The 27,615-nt window shown below is 37.6% G+C and overlaps 1 protein-coding gene across 3 annotated transcripts in view; it reads right to left on the bottom strand.

Annotated features, from left to right (window-relative positions):
* The window catches only part of Rnf17 (ring finger protein 17), a 160,038-nt gene that overhangs the window by 74,065 nt on the left and 58,358 nt on the right, over positions 1-27,615 (bottom strand). For all 3 annotated transcript variants that reach the window (XM_021236394.2, XM_021236396.2, XM_087199443.1), the window contains exons 17-19: positions 16,685-16,838; positions 13,714-13,829; positions 8,288-8,408 (exon numbers count right to left, since the gene is read on the bottom strand). In XM_021236394.2, the coding sequence (XP_021092053.2) occupies positions 8,288-8,408; positions 13,714-13,829; positions 16,685-16,838 (391 nt within the window). The remainder of the gene's footprint in view (positions 1-8,287; positions 8,409-13,713; positions 13,830-16,684; positions 16,839-27,615) is intronic.

The following is a 27,615-nucleotide window of genomic DNA, read 5'->3' as shown; positions in this document are numbered from 1 at the left end:
TATAAAAAAACCCCACATCTTTTTTATCCATTCATCAGTTGATGGGCATTTCGGCTGTTTCCAAGATTTAGCTATTACAAACTGTGTTGTTACATTTTTTATTTTTCCCCCTCTCCTGTTAATTTCTTGCCTTGCCTGATGGATTTGCTGTGTTGGGCCTCATGGAGTTGTGACCCACTGTCTTTTTCAAAGATATTGTTTAGAATTGTTTGGGGTGTTGGTTTGGTATTCATGAAGTTTCTCAGGTGTTCTTTGTCATGGAAGTATCTTATTTCCCCATCAATTTTGAAAGATAGTTTTGCAGGATACATCAGTCTAGGCTGGAAGTTGTTTTCTTTTAGGGCTTGAAATACCTTACTCCAGGCTTTCCTTGACTTGAGGGTTTGTGTTGAAAAGTCTGCTGTGATTCTGATGGTCTTTCCTTTGTAGGTGGATTTGTTTCTTTTCTCTAACTGCTTGTAATATTTTATTCTTCTGCTGGGTTTCCAGGATCTTGACTATTATATGTCCAGGTGTGGATTTTTTTTTGATCGTGGCTAGTTGGAGTCCTATATGCCTCACTTATCTGTATGTTAAAATCTTTCATTCTGTTTGGGAAGTTTTCTGTCATTAATTCTGTGAACAGCTTTTTTATGTCATTTGTACTTTCGCCTGCTTTTTCGTGGACTATTAGTCTTATATTATTCTTTGCATCATCTAGGAGCCACTGGATTGATTTCTCATGGTCCCTATTTTTTTTTTTTTTTTTTTTTGGTACCAGGGATTGAACTCGGGTCCTTGCGCTTGTGCAGCAGGCAGCAAAACCACTGAGTTAAATCCCCGGCCCATCCCTTACTATTTTTAAGAGATCTTTCTTTTCATGGTCACTGACTGGCATCCTGTCTTCTATATCTGATACTGTCTTCACATTGGCACATTCTGCTCTGAATACTTTACTCAATAGTTTTTTTTTGTTTGTTTGGTTTTGGTACCAGGGATCAAACTCGGGTCCTTGTGCTTGCAAGGCAGGTGGCAGAACCACTGAGCTAAATCCCTGGCCCACTCAATAGAGTTTTTAATCTCCTGGATATGTTTGAATCGGTTTCATGGTTTCCATTTCTTTCCTATGGTGGGCATTCATAGCTTCCATTGTGCTCCTGAGCTCATCTATTTTTTTTTTTTATCTGTTTCTGTTCTAGAGTCTCTAGTCATGTCTTTCATTCTGCTCACCATCTCTGTAATTATCTGGGGAATTTTTTGTTTTGAATTTTTCTAGAGCTTCATTTATCTGTTTTGTTACTTCCTGTGCTATCAGCTCAGGGTGTGCAGGTGGTTGATTATCAGACTTTTCCACTTCGTTTCCCCCATAATTTGCCTTTGGTGAGCTGGAAGTCTGGGTTTGAGGCTTGCTTAGGTGTCTTTGCATTTCTGTTTTTTTGTTGGTACTGTTTTTGGTTTAATTCCTGGGTTGATACTTCAGTATTGCTTATTGTAAGTATCTTTGTTGCTTGTATTTAGAACTCTCATGGAATGACTGCTTCTCAGAGGTGTCTTCCAGATATAGTTGGTCTTTAGCCTTTGAGTCTATAATGATTCTTAGGCAATCAACTATGGTGGTGTGGTGTGCCTTCACTGTGGAGATCTTCCTGACTTTTCCAGTGGGCTTCAATTTTCACTGAGGAGCCTCAGAGAGGCCCTCTCTGTTGTTCACCTCTGCTCTATCTTCTGGAGGCCAGAACAATGTCTTTTATGACCCCCAGCACCTCTGTGGTGTGGATCCAGGTATCTGTGTGGCCCAGAGGCCAGAAGTGGGGGAGCGGGGTAGGGGCTGGTGCTGCTGGTGCCCATACAGCTCAGCTCCTCAGCAGGCCAGGGAGGTCTCAAATTGTTTTGTTATAAACATGAATGTGCATATATCATTATGGTATGATGCTTTTAATTCTTTGGGGAAATACCCAGAAAGGGAATAGCTGGGTCAAATGGGACCTTTAGTCCTAGTTTTCCGAGGAATTTCCACACTAATTTCAACAGTGTTTGCACCATCTGCACTTTCACCAACAGTGGAGAAAGGTGCCTTATTCCCCACAGCCCTGCCAGTATTTATTGATTTTTTTTTTTTTTTTTTTTGTACCGGGGATTGAACTTGGGTCCTTGCACTTGTGCAGCAGGCGTTGAAACCACTGAGCTAAATCCCCAGCCCTATTTATTGATTTCTTGATATAAGCCATTGTTTCTGGAGATGGAATCTCAGTGCTGTTTTAATTTGCAACTTTCAAATGACTAGTGATGTTGAGCATTTTCTAGTGTTTATTTGCCACTTGTAGTTCATCTGAGAAATGTCTATTCATCTCAGATGCCCATTTTTTGACTGGATCTTTAAATTGGGGGGGGTCTGATTTTTTCAGTTCTTTGTATGTTCTAGAATTAGACCTCTGAGGAACAACTGGCTAAAATTTTTCCCACTCGATAGGTTGTCTTTTCACTCTGTTGGTGATTTCTTTTGATGTGCAAAAGCTTTTTAATACAATGAGATCCCAGTTGTTGATTCTCTGCATTATTTCCCATGTGGTCAGGGTTTTGTTCATGAAGTATTTGCCTATCCTTATGTCCTCAAGCATTCTACCTATAGTTTCAGCAGATTTAGTGTTTCTGTGTTGTTTATTTTTGGTACTGGGGATTGAACTTGGGACCTTGTGCTTGCAAGGCAGGTGCCAGAACCACTGAACTAAATCCCCGCCTCTAGTGTTTTTGTTTTAATATTTAGATCTCTGACCCACTTTGATTTTAGTTTAGTCCATGGTGAGAGAATGGGTCTAGTTTTAGTCTTCGGCATGCAGAAAGCCAGTTTTTCCAGCACCATTTTTCAAGGAGGCTACCTGATGAGGATTTTTTTTTCCTCTGTACCAGGGATCAAACTCGGGACCTTGAGCTTGCACAGCAGGCGCCAGAACCACTGAGCTAAATCCCCGGCCCAAACCCCTCATTTCTGCAGGGTTTTTGTTTTTTGGTACCGGGGATTGAACTTGGGTCCTTGCACTTGCGCAGCAGGTGGTGAAACCACTGAGCTAAATCCCCGGCCCTGCTAAGAGGGCTACCTTTCTTCCAGTGAACATATTTGGCCCCTTTATCAAAAATAAGATGGCTGAGCATGTTTGGGGTTGTTTCCACCTCTTCTAGTCTGTTCCATTGATCCTCAGGTCTGTTTTTTCTTCCTCAGTACCATGCTGTTTTTTTAATCACAGTAGCTCTGTAGCATAATCCCAAGTTTGGGATTGTGATGCCCCCTGCCTTGCCTTTGTTGCCTAGAATTGCTTTTGCTATACTAGGTTTCTTCTGGTTCCAAATGAATTTTAGGAATGATTTCTGTTCTTTGAGGTATGCTAATGGTGTTTTAATTGGGACTGGATTAAATCTGTGTAACAGTTTTGGGAGTATGGCCATTTTCACTATGTTGGTTCCTCCTACCCATGAGCAAGTGATAGCTTTGCATTTTGATATCTTTTTCGATCTCTTTTTCAGAGTACTGTAATTTTCAGTGTAAAGATGTTTTACTTCCTTTGTGAGATTAATTCCTAAGTATTTCATGTTTCTGGATGTTATTTTGAAAGGTACTGTTTCTCTAATTTCTCTCTCAGTGACTTTGTTATTCATATACAGGAATGATATTGATTTCTGAGTGTTGATTTTGTATCCAGCTACTCTACTGAATTTAGTTATTAAATCTAGAAGTCTTTTGGAGGAGTTTTTGGGGTTTTCCACGTAGAGAGTCATGTCATCTGCAGATAATGATAATTTAACTTCTTCCTTTCCTATCCTTACTCCTTTTATGTGTCTTGTCTAACTGCTCTGACTAGTGTTTTCAGAACTATATTGAACAAGAGTGGTGACAGTGGACATCCTTGTCCTGATTTTGGAATGAAAGCTTTCAGTTTTTGTCCATTTAATATGATGTTGGCTGTTGGTTTGTCAGAGATGGCTTTTATCAGATTGATTAGAGACTATTCTATTTTTCCGTAGGGTTTTAAATCATGAATCGGTGTTGGACTTTGTCAAATGTTTTTTTCTGGGTCTATTGAGATGATTGTGATTTCTGTCTTTGGCTCTCTTGATATAATGTATCACATTTATTGATTTGCATATATCGAACGATCCCTGCATCCCTGGGATGAATCCTACTTAGTCATGGTGTATAATCTTTTTTGGTGATTTGCTGCCTTGTTTGCCAGTATCTTATTGAGGATTTTTTCGTCTATGTTTATTAAAAAAATTGGCCTATAGTTTTCTTTTTTGGTTGAGTCCTTCTCTGGTTTTGGGATCAGGGTATTACTTGCTTCCAGGAATGATTCTGGGAGCATTGATTTCCTTTCAATTTTACTGAAGAGTTTTTTACTGAAGTAGTGGCATTAGATCTTCTCTAAATTCCTTGTAGAATTCAGCAGTGAAACCATTAAGACCTGAACGTTTCTTTTTCGTAAGTTTTTAATTATATTTTCAATTTCAATGACTGATATTGGGTTAGAATTTTAATATCTTCTTGATTCAGCTTTGGTAATTCCTATGTATCTAGGAATCTGTCCCTTTCTGTGTCTTCCATTTTATTAGAGTACAGGTTCTCGAAGTAGGTATTGATGATCTTCTGGATTTCTACAGGATCCATTGTGATTTTTACCCTTTCCATCCCTAATTACATGAATCTGAGTCTTTTCCTTTTTTTGATAAGGTTGGGTAAGGGTTTATTAACTTTAATCTTTCAAAGAAGCAACTCTTTGATTCATTGATTCTTTGTACTGTTTTCTTAGTTTCAATTGTATTAATTTCTGCTCTAATCTTTATAATTTCCTCTCTTGTACAAGCTTGGGGCTTGAATTGTTCTTTTTCTAGAAGCCTGAGCTTCAACATTAGGTTATTTGTACTCATGTGAGGGTTCACGTCTACAAATTTCTCATAGGACTCCTTTCATTGTGTCCCAAAAGTTGCAGTTGTAGTGTCAATGTCGGCATTATCATTTAATTGTAGATACTGTTTAATATCTTCTTTAATTCCACCTGTGACCCATTGCTTGTTCAGGAGGGTATTATTTAATTTCCATGTGTTTACAGAGTTTTTGTGGTTTTGCCACTGATTTCCATTTTTCATTGTACTATGGTCAGATAATATGCATGGGATAATTTCAATTTGTTTGCATTTACCTTAGTATGTTCTATGGGCTAAGATGTGGCCTATTTTGAGGAATGTCCCATGTGCTGCTGATAAGAATGTATATTCTGATGATTTAGGGTGGAACACTCTGTAGACATCATACTACTAAGTCTATATGTTCACAAGTTTGGTTCAATTCTGATATTTGCTGATTTTCTGTCTAGTTGATCTATTTGTGACAGTGAGGTATTAAGGTCCCCCATTACAACTGTGTTAGTGCTTATTAGATCTCTCATGTCTGTTAATATTTAATATAGTTGGGTACAGTGATATTTGGTGCATATATACTTATGATTGTTATCTCTTCTTCTTGTAGTTTTCCCTTAACAAGTATGTAGTGACATTCTTTGTCTCTTTTGATCAGTCTTGGCTTGAAGTTGACATTGTCTGCAAATAGAATAGATACCCCTGCTTTTTTCTGGGTTATCACATGGAATTTGTTTTAGAGCAAGTTCTCACTAGGTTGCTGAGGCTGGTCTCAAATTCATAGCTTTCCTACTATGAAAGCTACCAGGCCCAGATAAGGTCTACAGTTTTTTAAAGTATGGTACAAATGTTAAAACAAAAATTCAATCTAGAACTCTTAATTCACTGCAGTTTTTCTCTGTCCCTTTAAAAAAGTACAAACCATTTAATGTTTCTTTTAAAAAACGAAAAGTGGTTACTTGTCAATGGGATCTATTTCTTAAACTCGGAGACTCAGAGATTAGAGTAGAACTTACATCTCATGTGCCTATTATTTATGGTACTCAACAAAGAAAACCTGCTCAAGTATCTAAATAAATAAGTGCTGTAGGGGAATTTTTTTTTTCTTTTTTTGGTACCAGGGATTGAACTCAGGACCTTGAGCTTGTGCAGCAGGCGGCGAAACCACTGAGCTAAATCCCCAGCCTGGGAATTTCTTTAGGAAACACATATCCCTATTCACTGAGATTATACATCTAACAACTTTTATACTACAGTATTTGGTAGCTCATAGTCAGAATGATAGTTCCCAAATAAAACGATAACCACTGCCAGCACTAACAACATACATCATCTAGTTATAGGGGTACATATTAGAAAGCTTTCTTCAAGAGTTAAAAAATCATTCTTGGCTACTTTTAATGTCCCAGATGAACTATTTAGAAGCAAAATGTTAAGCAATAGTGTGCTGCAATAAATTTCTATCCTCCTGTATCCCCTTTAGTTCTCTAGCTTCATAATTCTCATGGGTGAAATTCTTTTTCTGATAGGGGCAACTTTCTGGGTTCTGTACCTTTGACATTTCCTTGCTTTCTTCCTAATTAAATTGATCCCTTGCTTTGTAAGGTGACAATATATATTAATGGAAGGTTCCAATTTCTCTCTTTTTTTTTTTTTGGTACTAGGGATCGAACTCAGGACCTTGCACTTGCGAGGCAGGCATGGCACCACTGAGCTAAATCCCTGGCCCTGGAAGGCTCCATTTTCATTTCATCACTTTATTACAAATGTCTTTTTAATCACTGTGCAGGGGAATGAGGAAAGATACTTTGGGTCAGAGAACTTTCTGGCTCCCCTTAAATGATCTAGGCTAGTAATTATGGTACTAGGGTCAGATGCCACTGGTATAACAAGTAAGAAATAAAGGAGAATCATCAAGAAAAACTTGGGGAATCGTGTCTTGATGTGTTATCTGTGAGAAGACATTCAAGGAGGGAGCTAAAAACCAACAGAACACAATGCCAAAAGGAAGTCAGGAAGTATAGTAGTTATTTAAGTCAGCTCAAAATTAGTGGTGGCTGTTCAAGGATTAAGAAATCTCTATTGTGTATTTCAGAGAAGCAAGATAAAAATTCCATAGACTAAGTGTGTTTTCTATAATAATATTCTCCATCTATTTCTTTTGAACAATTTTTTGTATTGAAGTGAATAAATTACTAGATATCTCATCAATTCTAAATTATGCAACTTTCAGCAGTTCATCTCTGAGCTTCAGTTTCCTCACTGTAAACAGAATAATTGTCTTACATTTGAGTTCACTTAATGTATTGTGATAAAAATGTAAAATGAGAATTGTAAAACTACCCCTGAAAGTGCTATACATCAATCCTAAGTAAACAGGCTGTTGTGTGTCATGCACTAGGACTCACTGAACTCAACACAGCCCATGTCTGTTGTAGTTTTACACTTGATCTTAGCCAAAGGCCGAGAAGCTTCTGTAGTTTTAGAACAGATCAAAATACTCAATGTAAAACAAAAACAAGATTCCAAATCCTCCTATCCAAAACTCTTGGGGCAAGATGTGTTTCATAACTGATAAAAACTACACAGTACATATGCTGCATTCTATATTATCTTCAGTGAACTTTGGGGCAGCAGCCCCAAAATATTACTATCTCAAAGTAGTATGTATTAAGATTTATCATAAATGAGATAAAGCCTATATACAGCCATTTCAGATTAGATTGTCATTAAACTTTTGATTTTCAGAACCTGTTGTGTGGGCTAGTGTCCATGTTTTGTACTCCAGTTGTTCCAAAAAAGGAGTAACTTATAATATATGCTGACAGCCTACAGTTGGATTCACTCAAGCCAAATGAAAGAAAAAAGAAACAACAAATATAAGGTATTTACCAGTCATGCTCCACATCCCTTTACTTGCTTGGAAATTAAAACTTAGCATTCATTGTGCCAAGAATAGACAGAGCCTTAGCAAAAAGTCAAATAAATGAAGCTAATTCCTGGCTTCAGAGCTTTCAAGGAAACATGTAAAGGGTGATTTGATCTTGTTTTGTTTTTATTTTTTAGACAGGGTCTTGCTATGCAGTTCAGGCTGGTCTTCATTTCTGGGCTTGAGTTTTCCTCCTGCCTCGGTCTCCTGAATAGCTGAACTACAGGTGTGTACCACCATGCCTGTAAGCGTGAGTTGGTCTTTAAAGGTAATATTTGCTTTATGTGCTGACTTCAAACTTTAGAGCTTACAAAAGACACAGTCCCATTTACTCAATTCTCAATAAATGTTGACTCTCACTACTACTACTACTCATGATACAATGAATATATTCTAAGAAAGACAAATATTACATGTTAATCTTATTTAAAATTATGTACAATTATGTAAAAAATAAAAATGGAAATAGCTTACTAATAACTGAACATGTCAAAAATTTATCTTGAGTCTTTTCTTCAAATTTTTCTTTTGCTTTTTTGGACCACTGTGTAGTCCTTTCACATGGTTCAATATATGCCAGTTTGCATTTAATTGCCTGTAACAAACAAAAATTTCACTATTAAGAAAGGAGTTTTTACATAATCTTTCTAGACATGCTTAAAGCCCCAAGTTCAAGCCCCAGCACCGCAAAAATCTACAAAAAGAAAAACTAATCTTTGTATCTGAATTCAGAAATAAATGTGTGAAGGTGTCTACAAAAGCACTTTGTAAATGTAAACAACTGCAAGAAACTATTTAGTTGAATCAGTCACTGCATATTAATATACCGAATAAATAAAAGATAGGTACTTAGATATTAAGTGAGAAAAGCAGGCTTATAGAAATATGTACAGTCTGATTCTATAATTGTTAAAAACACAGAAGATGCATTTCAGCAGTAAATATGCCCCAAATTATTAAACAATATTTTTGAGTGATTCCTGTTTTTGCTTATCTAAATTTTCAAGTTTCTTGAAATGGTACTCATTTCTCAAAATGAAAAATATGGATTAATAACTTAAATAAAATGAGAATGTACATTAGAAATAAGCATCTTTGATATACTTTTTTAAAAAAAATTTTGAGATCGGGTCTCATTGTGTAGTGTAGGCTGGCCTTGAACTATGTAGCCTGAGCTGGTCTTTTTTTTTTTTTTGGTACTAGGGATTGAACTCAGGACCTTGCACTTGTGAGGCGGGGGTGGCAGAACTGAGCTAAATCCCTGGACCCAAGCTGGTCTTTTTATTTTCAATTTTTCTTTTCTATTAAGTTTATTGGTACATTTTAGGTATAAAATAGTTACATTCATCATTGAGATCTTGTATCTTTACATGATGTATCTTGGTTCTTACTTTTTCCTCTTCCCCTGCCCTCCCTTCACCCCTTCCACCCTTCCCTATTTGCAAAGACTTTGTATCCATTTTTTCCTTTTCTCACATTTTTCTTTTCCGTTCTTTCCTTTCCCCTACCCCTCCCACTTTCCCTACTCCTTTAGACCTTTTCTTCCTATTACACAATATCAATTATATTTTGTTTTAATTGCAATATCAAAATTTAGAGGACATTAACAAAGATTTTACAGAATTTAAAAGGATATAGAAAGCATATCACAAAAATCTTTTTTGAAATACATTTGACAACTTCTAAGAAATACCTTGGAAGACAAATTAATGAAACTGACTCTGGAGGAAATATAAAATTTGATAGCACCTATTAAAGAAAGTATATTCCTAGCTTGAAAAATCTACCTATATGACAACAACAGGCTCAAATACATTTTAACTGATGAATTATATAAAATATTTAAAGCAGAAAAAAGAAGGAACACTTCTCCCCTCATTTTAGGAACTCAACATTGTGCCAATACTAAAACTGGATAAAGATAAGAGAAGACAAAAGTATGAACACAGATAAAAATTTGTTTAACAAAACAAACTATTAGAAGTCAGATCTGGCAGTAGGTAGAAAGTGGTTTTATTATAATGGTGGCAGTGTTGGTTCAGCATTGAAAGATCCACCCCCAAAAGTCATCATTTTAACAGAGGAAAGGAAAAAGCCGTATGATCCTGTCATTAGTTGCAGAAAAAGTATTGGACTAAATTCTACAGCTGTTCATGGTAAAAGCTATCAGGAGACTAGAAGTAGAACAGAACCTTCTCAGATAAGCCATGTGCTCCATACTTCCAGCAAAAATGCCTTATATGAATGGAAAAGATACAATGCTTTCTCCCTAAGGTGGGGAACAAGAGGCAGATATGTCTACTCTTCATCTGTCCATTAAACTTTGAAACATAGGCCCAAACCAGAATAGTCTGGCAATAAAAAGAAACAATTAGCCTAGGATTGGCAAGGTAGAAGTAAAATCTTTATATGCAGATGAAATGATCATCCACAGAGAAAATATTAAGAAATCTCTAGAAGCCCACAGAACTTGTACATGAATTTGACAAGATTAGAAAACACAATATATATATAAAAATTCAGGTCTATGTATACTTGGTATAAATGAAGAATTGGATATTGAAATTAAAAAGTTATGTAGGAGTACAAAGGACACAGAAAAGTAAAAAGAAAAAAAAACAGTGTTGGAAGAAATTTATTACCTAATTTTAAGACTTCCTCTAAAGCTCCAGTAATCAAGGCAGTGTTGGTGTAAGGAAAGACATATAGATCATTGGAATAAAACAGAAAATCTAGAAATAGAACCACACATATATGGTCCACTGAGTTTTGAAAGATTATTAACATTAACATTTTACAGAACATAAACTCAAGAGCAGAGGAAAAGATAATGTTTTTAACAAATGATATTAGAATACCTGGTATTTGTATGTAAAAAAATTAACCTCAACCCTTTATTTCCATACATAAAAATAACTTGAAAGGATCTATGAACCTAAATATGAAAAACTAAAACTATGAAACTTTAAGAAGAAATTATAAGGGAAAATGTTCATGAATTTAGGGTAGGCAAGAATTTCCTAGGATACAAAAAACATGATGTATAAAAGAAAAAAATTGATAAATGAGATTCCATCAAAATTTAGAACTTTAAATGACATCTTTAAGAAAATGACAAGCAAAAAAAAAAAGTAGTCCTTAAACAGAACATATTTATCATACATACAACCTATGATCATAATATATAAAGAACACTTACAACTCATTAATAGACAACCCAATTAAAAAGTAGACACAAGATGATAAGTAGCCAGTACAGCACAAGGAAAGGTGTGCAACACTAGAATCAGAAAAATACTAATCAGTACAGTAACAAGATTGTATGATACACTCATTAGGGAGATGAAGTTAAAAGTTTTAAAAGAACAAATGTCAGCTTAGGTGTGAACCAGTTAGAACTTTCTAATACTGCTAATGTGAATGTAAAATGATAAAACCATTTTGGAAAACAACATAGAAATTTCTTGTATTACTGTTAAGAACCAACAGTTCTGTTCTTAAGTTTTTACTTAAGAGGAATGAAAACACATGTTCACAATAGATTTGTACATACAGGTTGACTGCCCCTTATCTGAAATTCTTGGTACCAGAAGTATTTCAGCTTTTGGGTTGAAATCCACTTGATCTGCAAAGAGAATAGCTACTCCTGCTTTGTTTCAGGTTCCTGTCACATGGAGTATTGTTTTCCACCCTTTAACTTTCAGTCTGTGAGTTTCTTTTTGAATTAAGTGTGTCTCTTGTGTGCAGCATATTGTTGGATCTTGCTTCTTGACCCATTCTGCCAGTCTGTTTCTTTTGACTGGTGAATTGAGACCATTAACATTGATGGTTATAACTGATACATATTGACTTATCATTGTTATGACTTTTTCTTTTTGTTGGATTCTCTGTGTTGGCATTTAATTTCTTGTCATGCCCAATGGAGTCATTCTGCTGGGCTTCCTGGGGTTGTGATCCTTGTTGTCTTTTACTAGGATATTGTCTGAAATTTTTTAGAGTGCTGGTTTGGTATTCATGAAGTTCCTAAGGTGCTCTTTGTCATGAAAGTATCTTATTTCTCCATCAATTGTGAAAGATAGTTTTGCAGGGTACGTCAATCTGGGTTGGAGGTTGTTTTCCTTTAGGGCTTGAAATGGGTCACTCCAAGCTCTTTTTGCCTTGAGAGTTTTTGTTGAGAAGTCTGCTGTGATTGTGATGGGCTTTCCTTTGTAGGTGGTTTCTTTCCTCTAACTGCTTGTAGGACTTTGTTCTTCTGTTGGGATTCTGGAATCTTAACAATTATATGCCCATGTGTAGATTTTTTTTTTTATCATGGCTAGTTGGGAGTCCTATATGCCTCACTTATCTGTATGTCAAGTTCTTTTCCCCTGCTTGGGAAGTTTTCTGCCATCACTTCTGTGAACAGTTTTTTTATGTCATCTGCACTCTCTCCTGTTTCTTCATTGACTACAATTAGTCTTATGTCGTTCTTCTTTGCATCGTCTAGCAGCTGCTGGATTGATTTCTTATGGTTTCTTACTATTTTAAAGCAATTTTTCTTTTCCTGGTCACTAACTGCAATCTTATCTTCTATATTTGAGATTCTCTCCTCACATTGGCTCATTCTGCTTCGTAAACTTTCAATGGAGTTTTTAATCTCCTGGAAATCTGTTTGTATCTATTTTATGGGTTCCATTTATTTCCTGTGTTGGGATTTCATCATGTTCCTCATCTCTTTTTTTAATCTGTGTCTGCTGTAGTTTTATTAATCATGTCTTGTACTATGGGCACAATCTCTGCTGTTATCTGAGAAATTATTTCTGATTTTATTTTTTCCAGATCCTTTTTTGTTGCCAGTTCAGGGAGTCCAGGTGATTGAGTATCAGTGTTCCACCTCATTTCCCTTTGGGGTTGCTTTAGGTCATCTGGAAGTCCGGTTTTGAGACTTGTTTATGTGTCTTCTCATTTTGAGGAGGGGAAATGTTGCTGGCGCTCATGTGGCTCACCTCCTGTGTGCTGAGGGGGGTGGTATGGTGGCCCGGAAGCCTCCTCCTGGGCACTGGGAAAGACTCACCTCCTCTGCCTTGGGGGACGGGGTGGTATGGCAGCCCGGAAGCCTTCTCCTGGGCGCTGGGAGAGGCTCACCTCCTCTGCGCTGATTGAAGGGCTTGTACGGCAGCTCAGAAGGCTCCTCCTGGGTGCTGGGATTAGCTCAGCTCCTGTGTGCTGAGGGGGTTGGTGTGGTAGCCTGGAAGCCTCCTCCTGGGTGCTGGGAGTGGCTTACCTCCTCTGTGCTGGGGGAGGGGGCCCAAGCTGGTCTTAAACTCAGGGCAGTCCTCCTGCTCCAGACACCTAGTGCTGGGATTATAGGCTTATAGGCATGCACTACCACATCCAGCCCTTCGTATACTTCTTTAGGGATCCACTCCCCAGAGATCAACAAGGTTAAAGTTTTTCACATATTCTGAGACTTCTCTCAGACATTACATATAACTTAATAAAGTAAAAGTAGTTCTAGATGAGCTTTCTTGCTTAAAATATCATGAATGTGCAAGTCTTATCACATTATATATCTCAAAATGATATGTTAAAAGCTGGAGGCCAGTTTAAGTACTTAAGACACAAATATACATATATAAAATGTTTATAATTAATACTTATATACCAACATAAACACATTATTATTTTTGCAGAGTTTGGGACTTATGCATGCTAGGCAAGTACTCTACCACTGAGCTATACCTCCAGCACCACATATTTCTCAAGTAATAACTATAGTACCACATATTTATAGTCATTGTATCAAAAACTAGAGACTAAAACAGTGGCTATCAGAACATTTCCATGGTAAAAATAACTTATAAAATACTTTCATGTGTGTGCTAATAGTGTAACTCTAGAGTTTGTAACTAGTAGATTACCTTCTCTGGGGGATTCAGAAACTCATCCTTTATTTTACGCATCTCTTTAAGTGTTATTTTTGCAGTATTTCCGAAGTCCACATATTTAACTTCAACTTCCTGATGTCCAGGCAATCCTTTAAAAATTATGCAATTTGAAATCACAAACTTACAGATCACTATGTCGGTCCAGTCTCCTATGTTTTAAAGAACACCCCCAACCCATACCCCATGGTACTGGGGATTGAACCCAGTGTCTTCACATTGAACTACATCCTATTTTTTTTTTTTTCAAAAGTCTGAGACAGCGTCTTGCTAAGTTCTTCAGTCAGGACTCAGCTTTGTAACCTTCCTGCCTCAACCTCCTAAGTGGCATGTGCCACCATGACTGTCTTTGAAATATTTGGAAGGTTCAAACATGCAAGTTTAAATGACCTATCAGACAGGTATGGTGGCGCACACCTGTAATCTCAAAACTTGGGAAGCTGAGGCAGGAGGATTGCTGTGAATTGGAGGCCAGCCTGAACTACATAGTGAGATTTTGCTTCAAAAAACGACAAAAACAAAGAATAACCTATCACATACTGACCTTTTTGAAATCACTCAAAGTATATGGTTTACTGTAGCCTTTTTAGGCACACCTATACGCCAAGTGCTGTGAAATGTGTTGCAATTGTTTTAAAGTTTAAAGACTAATAAGATATATATCATTTTAGTATGAGAACAAGCCCTGCATTCTCTGCTCCTTGGCAAAAAAATATAAGTAGTTGGCATAGCACTGCTATTCAAGATGACACTTTATATAACTTAGACCCTATGGTAGTGGATAATAAGTGAGAAGTAATAAGCGAGAAGGCACATATTACAAATGGAAGACCAGAAATGTAGACGAACCCTTCCCCACTTCTTGTCACCCGGAATCTGCAGGCTAGAAGGATATTGTCAACTACATCAACACCATTAGATTCTAACTCTGAATGGAGATGTAGTTTTAAACAAACAGGTGGATATGGGATAGAATTGAAAGAATATTATTTTTCTTACTCAAATTACCTATAACACATGAGAACAGAGCGCACTGGGAAGGTCTTAGATTTATGTATTCTTTCTGAGGAAGCTATTGGACAATGGATTCACTAAAGAAGTAACTAGTAGATTACCTTCTCTGGGGTTCCTGGTGAAAATCAGTCCCCAGTGCAACACTATTAGGAGGTGCAGAATCTGAGAGGTGACTGAATCACAACGGCCCTGTCCTAGTGCAGCAAGATTAGATGTCCTTCTAAAAGGGCTTGACATAGGGGAGTTGGACCTTTACTTGCCTTTACGATGATTGAGCACATATGTGTTTGCTCTGGAAAATGCAACAAGAAGGATCCACCTTGGAAGTAGAAAGACTAGGTCTTCACCAAGCAGTGCCTTGATCTTAGACCTTCTATCCTCCATAACTGGGATAATTTTCTAGTATTTACACATTACTCACCTGTGGTATTTTGCTATAGTAGCACAAACAGACTATGACATTTCTTAGACACTGCAAAAATCTGTAGCTAGTACAAGACACTAACCACCAATTGAATTAAAATCAATGAGGGGAAAAAGGATAGAGTACTCTGAAGGTTAAGGCAGGAGAATCACAAGTTCAAGCTCAGTTGGCGTGAGGAATTTAGCAAGGCTTTTTTTTTTGGTATTGGGGATAAGGCTCACTTTTAAAATCAAACAAAAAAAAATTAAAAAGGGTTGGGGATGTAGCTAAGTGTGAAGGCCCTAGGCTTAATCCCCAGTACTGAAAAAAAGAATAAAAAAGTGTTGATACAAGATACAGAACTTGGATATTAGAAGTAATTGGTAAGGATCTTAGATTACTTAACAATGAAAAAAATTTTGAACGGTGTCAAACTGAGCTACAATCTTGTTTTAAAGGTACTTATCTACAAACTAGAAAGCCTGTAAAAAGAATAAGACTTAGTCCATTTTTTGTTTCTATCACAAAATACCTGACACTGAAAAATTTATGAAGAGAGATGTTTTATTTTGGTTCATGGTTCTAGAGGGTGGGAAACCCAAGATCATGGTGCCAGCATTTGCTCATCTTCTGCTAAGGGCCTCGAACTTCTTCCACTTTGGATGGAAAGTGGAAGACAAGTGGGTGTATGTGAAAGGGGTAGCCTCATTTCACACCACGCTGCTTCCTAAAAACCTTCTCTCTGGGTAGCCAATCCCTTCCTGCAAAGGCAAGGACTTGCTCTCCCAAGAAATGCATTAATCCCTTCACAAGGGCTCCGTTCCCGTGGCCCAACACCTTCCACCAGTTCCCACCTCCCCGTACTGCCACGCTGAGGATCAAATCCCTCCACAAGTTCGGGAGGGACAATCCATACCAAAATGTAACAAAATGGGCTAAACTGTCTAAGTATATCTAATTTCTGAAACCACAAAGGCTTAGTGTGTAATTGTTCTCTTTAGCTAAGCTTGGGGCAGTAACTATAAGTTTTCCTATTTTTGTTACTAGCACCTTTTTATAATCTTTTTCATAATCTTCTATTTCCAATCCCACCTTTTATTATTTTATAAGCTGAATTTAATCACTTGATTTGAGTATATAAAAGGGGTAGAGAAATGCTAAAATAACTAATGTTAAATAATTCCCAGAAAAGAGGAAAATACTAAGGAAGCTGAGAGGACACAAAAGATTACATAATCAATTTGTACCTTGACAAAATAGCATGATAAAGACATCAGAAGCTAGATATCACCAGTTTTCACTACTTAACTTTTGCTGCTTTGCATTATATCTAATAGTTTCCTAGCCAATGCCCATTAGTTAAGTCCTAATCAAGTCAAAATCTCAGGAGATACATCTACCAACATTATAGCTACCTTTCTAAAGACAGAGAAAATGGTAATGAGACCATTTCAAGATTTAATTTGTATCCACTCAAAACAATTTTTGAAATGTGATATTTCTCTGTTCAAGCAGTGTGCATTTTCTTACCAATGACTTTTGCACGGTACCAAATTCCATCTTCAAATTTAGCTACACAGGCTTGATCTTGAATTGGACAGACAATTTCCAAATTTTCATCATCTTTACTTCTATAGAATTCCTCAACTGTCTTTAATAGGAGTAAAAAATCCAGGTTCTCTACCTAAGAAATGAAGAAACAGAACACTGTGGTTTTACAGAAACTTAAAATTTAAACACTGAATATGTTATATGTACTACTCAAATATGTGAAACTTCCAAACTGGAACTACATGCAAGACTATAAATTATGTGCTATGTAACTTATTTTATTGCAGAAGCAGTATAACATTTGCATATATACACATAATCAAATCAAATTAAATCACATTCAGATAGTATATATTTTTCTAGATTTTTTTCTATACACACACAAATCTCCCAGACTTTTTTTTTGGTACTGGGGATTGAACTTGGGACCTTGTGCTTGAAAGGCAGGCAGCAGAACCACTGAGCTAAATCCCCGGCCCTCCTAGACTTTTTAATCAAAACTAGACCATACCATACATACAATTTAGTAACCTGTATTTTCCATCAATTCTTGCCTTTACTGTACCTGTAAATTTTATTAGTACTTCCAGAGCATGTTTAGCTTTCCTTAACTGGTTCAAATTAGTATGCAAGCCATGATCACACATTGTTTCTGGATATTATCTCCATAACTGTTTCATAATCTACCAGAATTCTATTTTTTATTTTATTTTTTATTTTTTGGTACCAGGGATCGGAATGGGAACCTTGCGCTTGGGAGGCAGGCGGAGGCACCACTGAGCTAAATCTCTGACCAGAATCTTCTTTTTTAAAATGACTTTGTCTTGAAGACAGCCATCTCTTTCCATAGAATGCTCTGACTTCTGGATTTATGTGGTTATAATCTGATACTGTTATTTAGTTTATTCCTCTATTAAGCAGGGTTTATCTGCTGAATTTCCCCAAAGCTAAATACTATATTTAAAGATTTGACAGATTTAAGTCAAATCTTTTGGCTAAACTATATCATAGGAACTACGAACATGTAGGTTGCAACACATCATAATACTTACTGATTAATATGCTAAAATATATCTGCCCATTGGGACAATGATTTTGACATCTCCCACTGCAGTTATATTTTTTTTCCCTTGTGATCACAAACTAGTGTCATGCTATTTTGACATTACAAGAATGTCCAGCCAGGAGTGTTGACACACACTTGTAATCCAGAACTCGGGAGGCTGAGGCAGGAGGATCCCTGTGAGTTTGAGACCAGCCTGTGCTACATAGTGTGTTCCAAGCCAGCCTGAACTACACAGTGAGATCCTGTCTAAAAAGATTTAAAAAAAAGGCCAGGGATTTAACTCAGTGGTTTTGCAGCCTGCTGCACAAGCACAAGGACCAGAGTTTGATCCCCATTACTAAAAAAAATAAAACAATAAAAAAAGGAATGTCTAGGTTTTCTTTTTATCATCTAATGGTTTTAAAAGTAAATTGATAATTCTTCCTTGAATCAATAATACAGTAGAAAGCTGGGTGTGGTGGTGCACACCTGTAATCCTAGCACTCAGGAGGCTGAGGCAGGAGGATTGGCTAAGTTTGAGGCTAGCCTGAACTGCCAAAAAAAACCAGGGCCAGGCATTTATCTCAGTGGTTCCGCTGCCTGACTCGAAAGCGCAAAGTCCTGAGTTTGATCCCTGGTATCAAAACAAACAGAAAAAGAGTAGAGTTTGTGAAATTCTTATATTCTTGAATAAAACAGATTTCTCTTTATTAAACAAGGCTATTTGATATAGTACGAAAATATTTTTTCAAGGATAAATGCTTGATTAGCTCTCTAAATACTAATTATTTTTTGGTACCGGATGGAACTCAGGACCTTGTGCTTGTGAGGCAGGTGGTGGAACCACTGAACTAAATCCCAGGCCCGTAAATACCAATTATTAAGGTTAAAAAATTAAATCCATCTCAAATGGGGAAAATTCAAGTTTTTCTCTTTTGTGAATATGATGATACAAATGGAAATTTTCTGAACTCCTGTATTTCCTTGCTATTTTATTTAAATTTCTTTTTTTAAAAAATTAATTTTATTGGTACATTTTAGGTATACAATTCATTTACATTTATCATTGGGTGTTTGTACCTGTACATGATATATCTTGGTTATTTTTTTCCTCACTACCTGTGCACCCTTCACCCCTCCACCCTTCCCTATTTACATAGATTTCATTTCCATTTTTTTTTTTCTTTTCTCATAGTTTTTCCTTTCTCTCTTTTCCTTTCCCTTTCTCCTCCCTTCACTCCTTCATCTTTGGACCTTTTTTCCTATTTCAAATGATCAATTATTCATTTTAATCATTTTAATCCTTGTTTACACTATCAGTTTCTCACACTAGAGATACTATTCTGTATTTACACATGTGTGTCCTATTTATTTCACTTAAGAGTATGGCCTCGATATGCATCCACTTAGCTATAAATGACTCTAGTCTTTTTGTTCTTTATGGCTGAGTAGTACTCCATTTTATAAAAAAACCACATTTTCTTTATCCAGTTTCCAGTTGATGGGCACTTGGGCTGCTTCCAAGCTTTAGCTGTTACAAACTGTGTCGCTATGAATATGGGTGCACATATATCATTGTGATATGATTCTTTTAATTCTTTGGGGAAGATCCCCAGCAGGGGAATACCTGGGTCAAATGGGACCTCTAGTTCTAGTTCTCTGAGGTATCTCCATACTGACTTCCACAGTGGTTGGACCAGTCTGCACTCCCACCAACAATGGAGAAGGGTTCCTTTCTCCCCACAGCCCCACCAGGATTTGTTATCGATTTCTTTACAGCAGCCATTCTTTCTGGGGTGAGGTGGAATCTCAGCATTTTCATCTACATCTCTCGAATGATTAGTGATGTTGAACATTTCATTTAAATTTCTTTGAAACTAACTTAGTTTTAACTTTCTAAAATTTTATTTCTAAATAGATTCTAATCATATTCTTTTATAAACAGGTACTCAGGGTGAACAATGAAACAATCAGTAGAGGATTGATGCCAATTAAATAGGAGAAGAGGAAGCTCTTGGCTCTTGTTCCAACACAGAAATACTGGGCAAATGAAAAATTATCTGAACAACTTCATCAGAGCTCTGGAAAGCAGTCAAAAGTTTATAGTAACTTAGCAAGTCCAATAAAAGCCACCAAAGTCCAATCAAAGTCCAATCAAGAAGCCACCTTGTGGGCTGGGGATTTAGCTCAGTGGCACCATGCCTGCCTCGCAAGTGCAAGATCCTGAGTTTAATCCCTGGTACAAAAAAAAAAAAAAAAAAAAAAAAAAAGAAGCCACCTCATAAATGGCATGAAGTTTGCAGCATTTCTACTTGCCCTTGCCTAGTCCTCTTTCCAGAATGGCAATAGTCTTGGTCTTGAGCAGTGGCAGTCTAATTATCAGTTCTTCTCTTTAACCAGAAGAAACCCAATAGGCCTTATTGCAAATTACTGAGTATATATGTTCTAACTTATCTGGGGGATTCCTTCAGGATTGTTGCAGGCAGCTTCTTTCTGCTTCGTATAATTTAGAACACAGGTGAAAAAGATGGCAGATACCCAGTTTGAAAAGCTACAAAGGGGATTACAAACATAGACACCTGGGAAAAAAGAGTTAATGGGGAGTGCTACAATTTAACTATAGTTTGAGTGGATCTCCCAAGGTTTCATATGTTGAAATTTAATACCCATTGAGAGGTATTAAGGGAAACAGTTCAACTATGGTATTTAGAGGTGGGGCCTTACAGAGGGATGATTAGGATTAAAGTTATCAGAGTAGATTGATTCCTAGTGGCTTTATAAGGAGACAGTCAAGAAGACACATACATGTGCTCCCTCTCTTAGCACTTGACGCTCTGCACCATGATGGGACTCTGTTGGCAAGGAGGCCATCTTCCTGATGCAGCTCCTTGACCTGGGACCTCCTCAATTATGAACCAAAATAAACCTCTTCCCCTTATAACCTTACCAGTCTGTAGTACTATGTTACTGGCATCAGAAAAGGACTATTCCAGAGTGCTGGAATGCAGAAGTGTGGCTATTGTAATAATGAACACCTGAAAATGTCGAAGTGTCTTTGGAGCTGGTTAACAGATAGAGGTGGGAAGAGTTTGGAGGAGCAGGCCAGAAAAAGTCTAAACTGCTCTAAGCAAAGCATTATGGGTGATTCTGGTATAGGGTTAGGAGACAAGAAGTTAGGAAACTAGTCTCAGAAATGAAGATTGTACAGGAAACTGGAAAAAAGGTCATCCTTGTTGTACCATGGCAAAGCATCTGGCTACACTGTGCCTATGTTCAGATTTTAAAGCTTTCCAAACAAAGCATTCAGGCTACAGCATGGATACTATTGGGTGATTTTATTCAGATTACACTGAGACTCAGGAGCAAAAGGAAGCAGAACAGAAAGATTTCAAAAATCTCTGGGCTGGCCAGGGAAGGAAAAAACATGTAACAGTGTGATTGAGAAACAACTTGCTGAGGTTGTTTGTTCAGGTAAAAGGAAGACAATAGCTTTACATCAGGACAATGGGAAAAAGGCCTGGAGAGCAATCTCAGAAATCTTCAAGCCTGTTCTTCCTATCACATGCCCAGGGACCAACCAGGGCCAAATTGTTTCATGGAACCCTGGGGTACTCAGGGCCTTCTGTCCAAGTCCAAGGCTACTTTGGGATTCTACTCCTTGATTTTAGGCAAAGTGCCCCATGGCTGCAGCCATTCAAACAGCCTAGTACAGCCTGTGCTAACGTTTGGAACGGGAATCTTTACATTATCCCAATCTTGCTTTAGATCGATTATTCCTTTTTACCTGCCTACCCCTCCCTTTTGGAATGGAAATCATTACAGTATGCCTGTCCCACCACTGTATCTTGGAGGGAGATAACTTGTTTTGATTTTACAGGTTCATAACTGCAAATTCTTTGCCTCAATCAGTGATGGTGAGCCTTTCAGAGATGGGAGCCCAAACTGCAACTCAAAGTCCACTTACTTATCACAAAGTGTCAACACTGCAATTAAAACTGAACACTGAGGTTTTAGTTTAGAAAAAACAATTCATACGTTAACATCTTTTGTCTTAAAAGAAAAACAACAAGTGTGCCCTAGGTTTGCCATCACTGGGCTAGATTCTCAAAGGAGACTATGGAACTTTGAATTAATGTTGGAACAATGTTAAGACTTTGGGACTACTGAAGATTAAATAATTTTATTTTGCATTGTGAAAAGGACACAAGCTTTGGAGGCTAGGGCAGAACTACTATGGTTTGGACATGGTTTAAGTGGATCTCCCAAGAGTTCACATATTGAAATTTAATACCCACTATGAAGGAGTAAAAAGGTGGAAATCTAATTCATTTACATTGTTTAGAGGTGGGTCTTTGGGGATTAAATAAGGTCAGGGTTGAGCCCACATGACTGAATAGTGATGAATACTGATGAATTTATACAGGGCGAGAGACCTGTCATGAGTCATGTGATAACAATGCTCTGCTTTGGGACTCTGTCATCTAAGGCCCAGAGAAGAATCTGAAGTGAGACTCTAAGAAATTAGGATACTCAAAAGTAACCACATAGGTGGGGGAATTTAAAAAGCCATGTGTCTGGCCAAATAAGATGCAAGCTCAGAAAAGACCTGGGAAGAGAGGCCCTGAGCTTTGATCTTGGGCTGATCCCTGGGCTCATAGGAGGTCTGGTTAAGTGGTGAAGAAGTATCCCATCAAAGAGCTAACCTGCACTGACTGGGAAAGTTGTTGTCCTCGCTTGCTCTCTCCTTCCTTGAGCCACCCCCTTGGGGGCGGGGGGAGGGAGGTTGGGGGGAGTCTGTTTTTTGCTTTAGCTCTTCTGCAATCCAAGGAAATCTCTGTTAAAACACTTACTGAGCACAGGCAGCAGGAACAGAGATTTCAGTAATCATACACGGCAAGGAATGGTCTTTGAAAGAATAGTTTTGAAAAGTTTCTAAACACTGCATTTGATAATAAAAAATTCCATCAAGTCCAGGGGAGGCAGGGAATTTTATTTCCAGAGTTATTATATTATGACAATCAAATGCCCAAATTTCTTTTTTTTTTTCCCAAATTTCTAAGGAGTACAAACAGGAAAATATGGCTGGCTCAAAGTACAAAATAAATCAATGGAAACTATGCCCTGAGGAAGCCTGGGCAATGCAATTACTAGACAAGGACTTTAAAACAACTCTCATAATTCCAGATAAAAGCTGTGGGAGTTCATCATCACTAGACCTGTCTTACTATTATTATTTTTGGTTTTGTGAGATAGGGTTTCTCTGCAGTCCAAGATGACCCTAAACTCACTATGTAGCCCAGAAAGGCCTAGAACTTTCGATGATTCTCTTGCCTCAACATCACAACTGCTGGGATTATAGGTATGTGCAACCATGCGTGGCTTAGACCTGCCTTTTAAGAGATTCTAGATGTTGTCCAAGTTGAAATGACAGAACATGAATAATATAAAACTACATCAAGGGGGTGAAAATGATCAAAGTATGCTATGTACATGTATGAGTCTGCCAAAATGAAACCCATTGATCTGTGTAACACTGTACACCAAAAAAAAAAAAAGATATGTGTGTGGGGGGAAAGATTTAAAATAGCATGTGAAAATATAAAACTTATTGTAAAGATATGAAGAATTCTGGCTGGGGATTTAGCTCAGTGGTTCTGCTGCCTGCCTCGAAAGCACAAGGTCCCTAGGTCAATCCCCCATACCAAAAAAAAAAAAAAAAAAAAAAAAAAAAAATTCCTGAAGCTTGTTAAATGCCAGGAGTATGCAGTGATCCTGAAATGAGACTGAACAGTTTTCAGGTAGACACCAGAAGACTTTGTCACTACACCAGTGATTTGTCTTCTCACCTTACAGCCAAGACTCATTAGCTATCATTTTACTTCTTCTGTAAAATCTTTAAAAAATTTTTTTTACCAGTCTTATTGGTGGGGTGATAGAGTATTACACTGTGGTTTTAATTTACTCTTTTTGTAAAATCTTTTACCAAAGAAAACTGAGGCATGTGCGACAAGAAAACAAACAAAAAACCAAAGTAAGCCAACAGAAATCCTCAGCTTTTAAATTATTTTGAAACAATGTTTCCCAGGCTGGCCTCAAATACTTGGGCACCAGTGATTCTCCTGCTGCAGCCTCCTGGGTATTTGGGACTACAGGTGTGCGCCACCTGCCCTGGCCCAACTGTCTTAAACATACTAGAAAGGGGAAGGGAAAACAAAGATCTAATGCAAGTTTGGAAAATGACATAGAAGGAACATATTAACAACAGAAGCAAAACAAATTCTGAAGCTCAAAAGTATAATAAGTGAAATAAAAAATTCACTAGAGGGGTTGGTTCACAGCAGCTTTAAGTGAGGAAAAAAAGAATTAGTGAGCTACAAAATAGGACAACTGAAATCATCAACTCTGAAAAGCACAAAGGAAAAGAATGGAGAGAAGCTAATTGAGCCTAGGGGACTTGTGAGATATGATCAAGTGGACTAACATATACATTATGGAAGTCAAAAAAGGAGAGAAGAGAAAAAGAGGCAACAATTTTTTTTTTTTTTGGTACTGGGGATCAAACTTGGGACCTCGCACTTGTGAGGCAGGCACTGGTGCCACTGAGCTAAACCCCTGGGCCAAGAGGCCTGGGATTTATCTCAGTGGCATCAGCGCCAGCCTTGCAAGCATAAGGTCCTAAGTTAGATCCCCAGTACCAAAAAAAAAAAAAAAAAGTAGAGGAAAAACTCCCCAGATGTGAATTCACAAAAAGCTCAGGAATTCTTTGTGATCTTTCTGCCTCAGTCTCCCGAAGTGCGGGGATTACAGGAATGTGCCACCATGAGATTAATCCTCTACTTTTAAGAACAGATAAAGTACTGGATGTGGTGGTACACAACTACAATCTCTGCCACGTGGGTGACTAAGGCATGAGGATCATAAGTCCAACACTTGCCTGTGTAATTTAGCAAGACCCTGTTTCAAAATTTTAAAAAGAGCAGTGATTACTTACTTGCCTAGCATGGACAAGACCCTAGATTCAATCCCCAGTATCATATTTTAAAAACCGATAACAACAGATAAAGGAATCAGAATATCAGTGAGGAAATAGAAAACCAAATGAAACTCAGTGTTGGCAAAAAGAAAGAAATAAACAATAAAGTGGAGATACAGAAATACAACAAAAAGAAACCTAAACTTAGTTCTTTGAAAGACCAAGTAAACAGACAAACCTTTAGCTAAAGAAAACAAAAGAAAAAGAACACTCACTTACTAAAGTTAGAAATGAAAAGGGTACCTCATAGGTAGAACACTTGTTTGCCATGTACAAAGCCTCGGGCTTGATCCCCTGCATGCATGTATGTATAAGTAAAAAAAAGTACTACCAATTTTAAGAAATAAAAAGGATTATAAGAGACTATCATGAATAATTGTATGCCAACAAACTAAACTTGAAGTGAATAAATTCCCAGAAATATATAACCTATCAACACTGTCTCATAAAAAATTAGGATATCTTAATAGATATAACCGGCAAGGATATTTGGTTAGTAATCATAACCTAACAAAGAATGGTTCAAGATTAGGTGGCCTCCCTGTTCAATTTTACCAAAACATTAAAGAAGAGCTAACAGTATTCCTTATCAAACTCTTCCAAAAAAGTGAAGGAACACTTCCTAACCCATTCTAAGAGGCACCACTAACCTGATAATAGCTATATGAAGACACTACAAAAAATGAAGACCAATATCCTTAACAACATACAAGCCAGGTACGGTGGTGCACACCTGTAATTCCAAGCCTGGGGAGGCTGATAAGGAGGACTGCTACAAGTTTGAGGTCAGCCTGGGCTACAGACCCAGTCTGAAAAATAAAAGCAAAACCCCACCCACAACATACTAATAAACTAAACTCAGCATATTAAAAGTTCTTATTGGCCGGAGATTTAGCTCAGTGGTTCTGCTGTCTGCCTTGCAAGCGCAAGGACCCAAGTTCGATCCCTGGTCCCCCCCCCAAAAAAAAGTTCTTATCATTTTCCTCTGATCTAAGGTCTCTCTCTCTCTAGAGAGTGCCTTGTAAAATCTAGTTCTGCCCTAATGGGGAGCCAGTAATGGATGTTTACAGTATAAGTTTCACAGGATACTTAATTTTGGTAGATGATATAATGAGTAGGTGTCTAACCCATGACCAGGTTTCCTCTCACTGGAGGAAAACTTTGTGGCTCTTGTCTGACTGTGTCCAGTGTATTCCTAATAAGATAGCTATTCTGTAGGACAGTCTTGACTAGGAAACTAGCTAGGTCTGGGTATATCAATCAGATAAGACACAGATGAAAGAACACAGCAAAATTTGTGAAATAACAAGCATTTTATCACTGGGGTGGGGTGGGGGGGCAGGAAAGGGAGGGAGAACCTTCAAGTTAAAGAAAACATATATTGAGTGAGGAGTTTATTTACATAACTTTGGTGTTGAGCATTAAGGTTTTTTTTTTGGTACCAAGGATCGAACTTTGTGCCTGAAACCTTGTGCTTGAAAGGCAGGTGTGGTACCACTGAGCTAAGTCCTCGGCCCCACCATTAAGTTTTATTGTGGTTAGCAGCTATGAGTTTTGGGTTTGGGGCTAGTGAGATGAGGAACAAGTCTGGAAACCGCTTGTGTCTAGATGTTCCCCCAAAGCCTTACGTGGTAATAGGTGGGGGTCTTCAGAGGTGGCTGGATCCAGAGAGTATGATGCTGGGATTAAGTGTGTGCTTCTGGGATCGATTCATGGTGTGATGCTAGGATTAAGGGTGCCCCAATCTGGGTGTGAGTGTTACCCACTCTAAGGTTGGGTAGCCTGGATAGAATATAAGGGATAGAAAGAGGCCTGCTATTCTCGCTTGCTGCTTCAGTACTTTGCTGCTTGCTGTCTTCTGCTCTGCTGCCCTCTGCCTACCATGAACTGTTTCTCCTTTGGATGTTCCTTGTCATGCCACTCTACCTCAGAGCCAGCCAATTATGGATTGAAACCTCTACAAACTGTGAGCCAAATCAAACCATTCCTCCTTTAACTTTGGGTGTCAGGTATTTTGTCTCAGCAGTGAGAAAAGTAACCATGACACCACCACATAGGGAAAGAAAGTTTTAACTAGGTCATAGGTGATGCGGAGTAACGGTTTGAAACAAATTATGTTGGTGGGCCTAAAGTGGATGCCAAGACAACAACTATATTAAATTTATGACAAAAGAATTACCCATCATGATATCATGGAGATTTATTCTGTAACGCAAAAACAGTTCAACATATGAAAATCTATGTTACATATCACATTAATAGAATGAAGGGAAAAGATCTGAACATGATTACCTTAACTGTTGCAAAAAAGTTTTTAGAAAACTGAGCACTCTTTCATGAAAAAAACTGTAAGAACAGAAGGAAACTTAACTCCACGTGAAAAAGGTCATATAGGAAAAACTCACAGATAATACCATTCTGAAACTGTGAAAGACAAAAGCTTACCCTAAGACAGGAATCTGAAAGACATCTGCTTCTGCATACTGTATTCAAAATGGTATTAGAAGTTCTAGTAAGAGGTATTAAGAAAAAGACAAATATCATCCAACTAAAAATAGATTAACTCAAAATGGATTTTAGAAAAAAAGATCTAAATGTAAGAAATATAAATACAGGGCTAAGAGTGTAACACAGTAGTTGAGCCTCTGCCTAGAATGCACAAGGCCCTGAGTTTAATCCCAAGCACTACAACTAACAAACAAAAATAAAAGCACACATACAAAGCTACGACTATGAAATTTTTAGTAGGCAAGGGGGACAAGCATCATGATGTTGTATTTGGAAATGATTTCTTGGATATGACACTAAAAGCACAAGCAACGAAAGAAGTAA

Source organism: Heterocephalus glaber, unplaced genomic scaffold (genome assembly GCF_053883595.1).
Source record: "Heterocephalus glaber isolate CG9 unplaced genomic scaffold, H.glaber_assembly_v1.0 deba00001719, whole genome shotgun sequence".
Taxonomy (NCBI): domain Eukaryota; kingdom Metazoa; phylum Chordata; class Mammalia; order Rodentia; family Bathyergidae; genus Heterocephalus; species Heterocephalus glaber.
The sequence above is the reverse complement of the archived record's forward strand: the minus strand, read 5'-3'. Positions and strand labels throughout refer to the sequence as shown.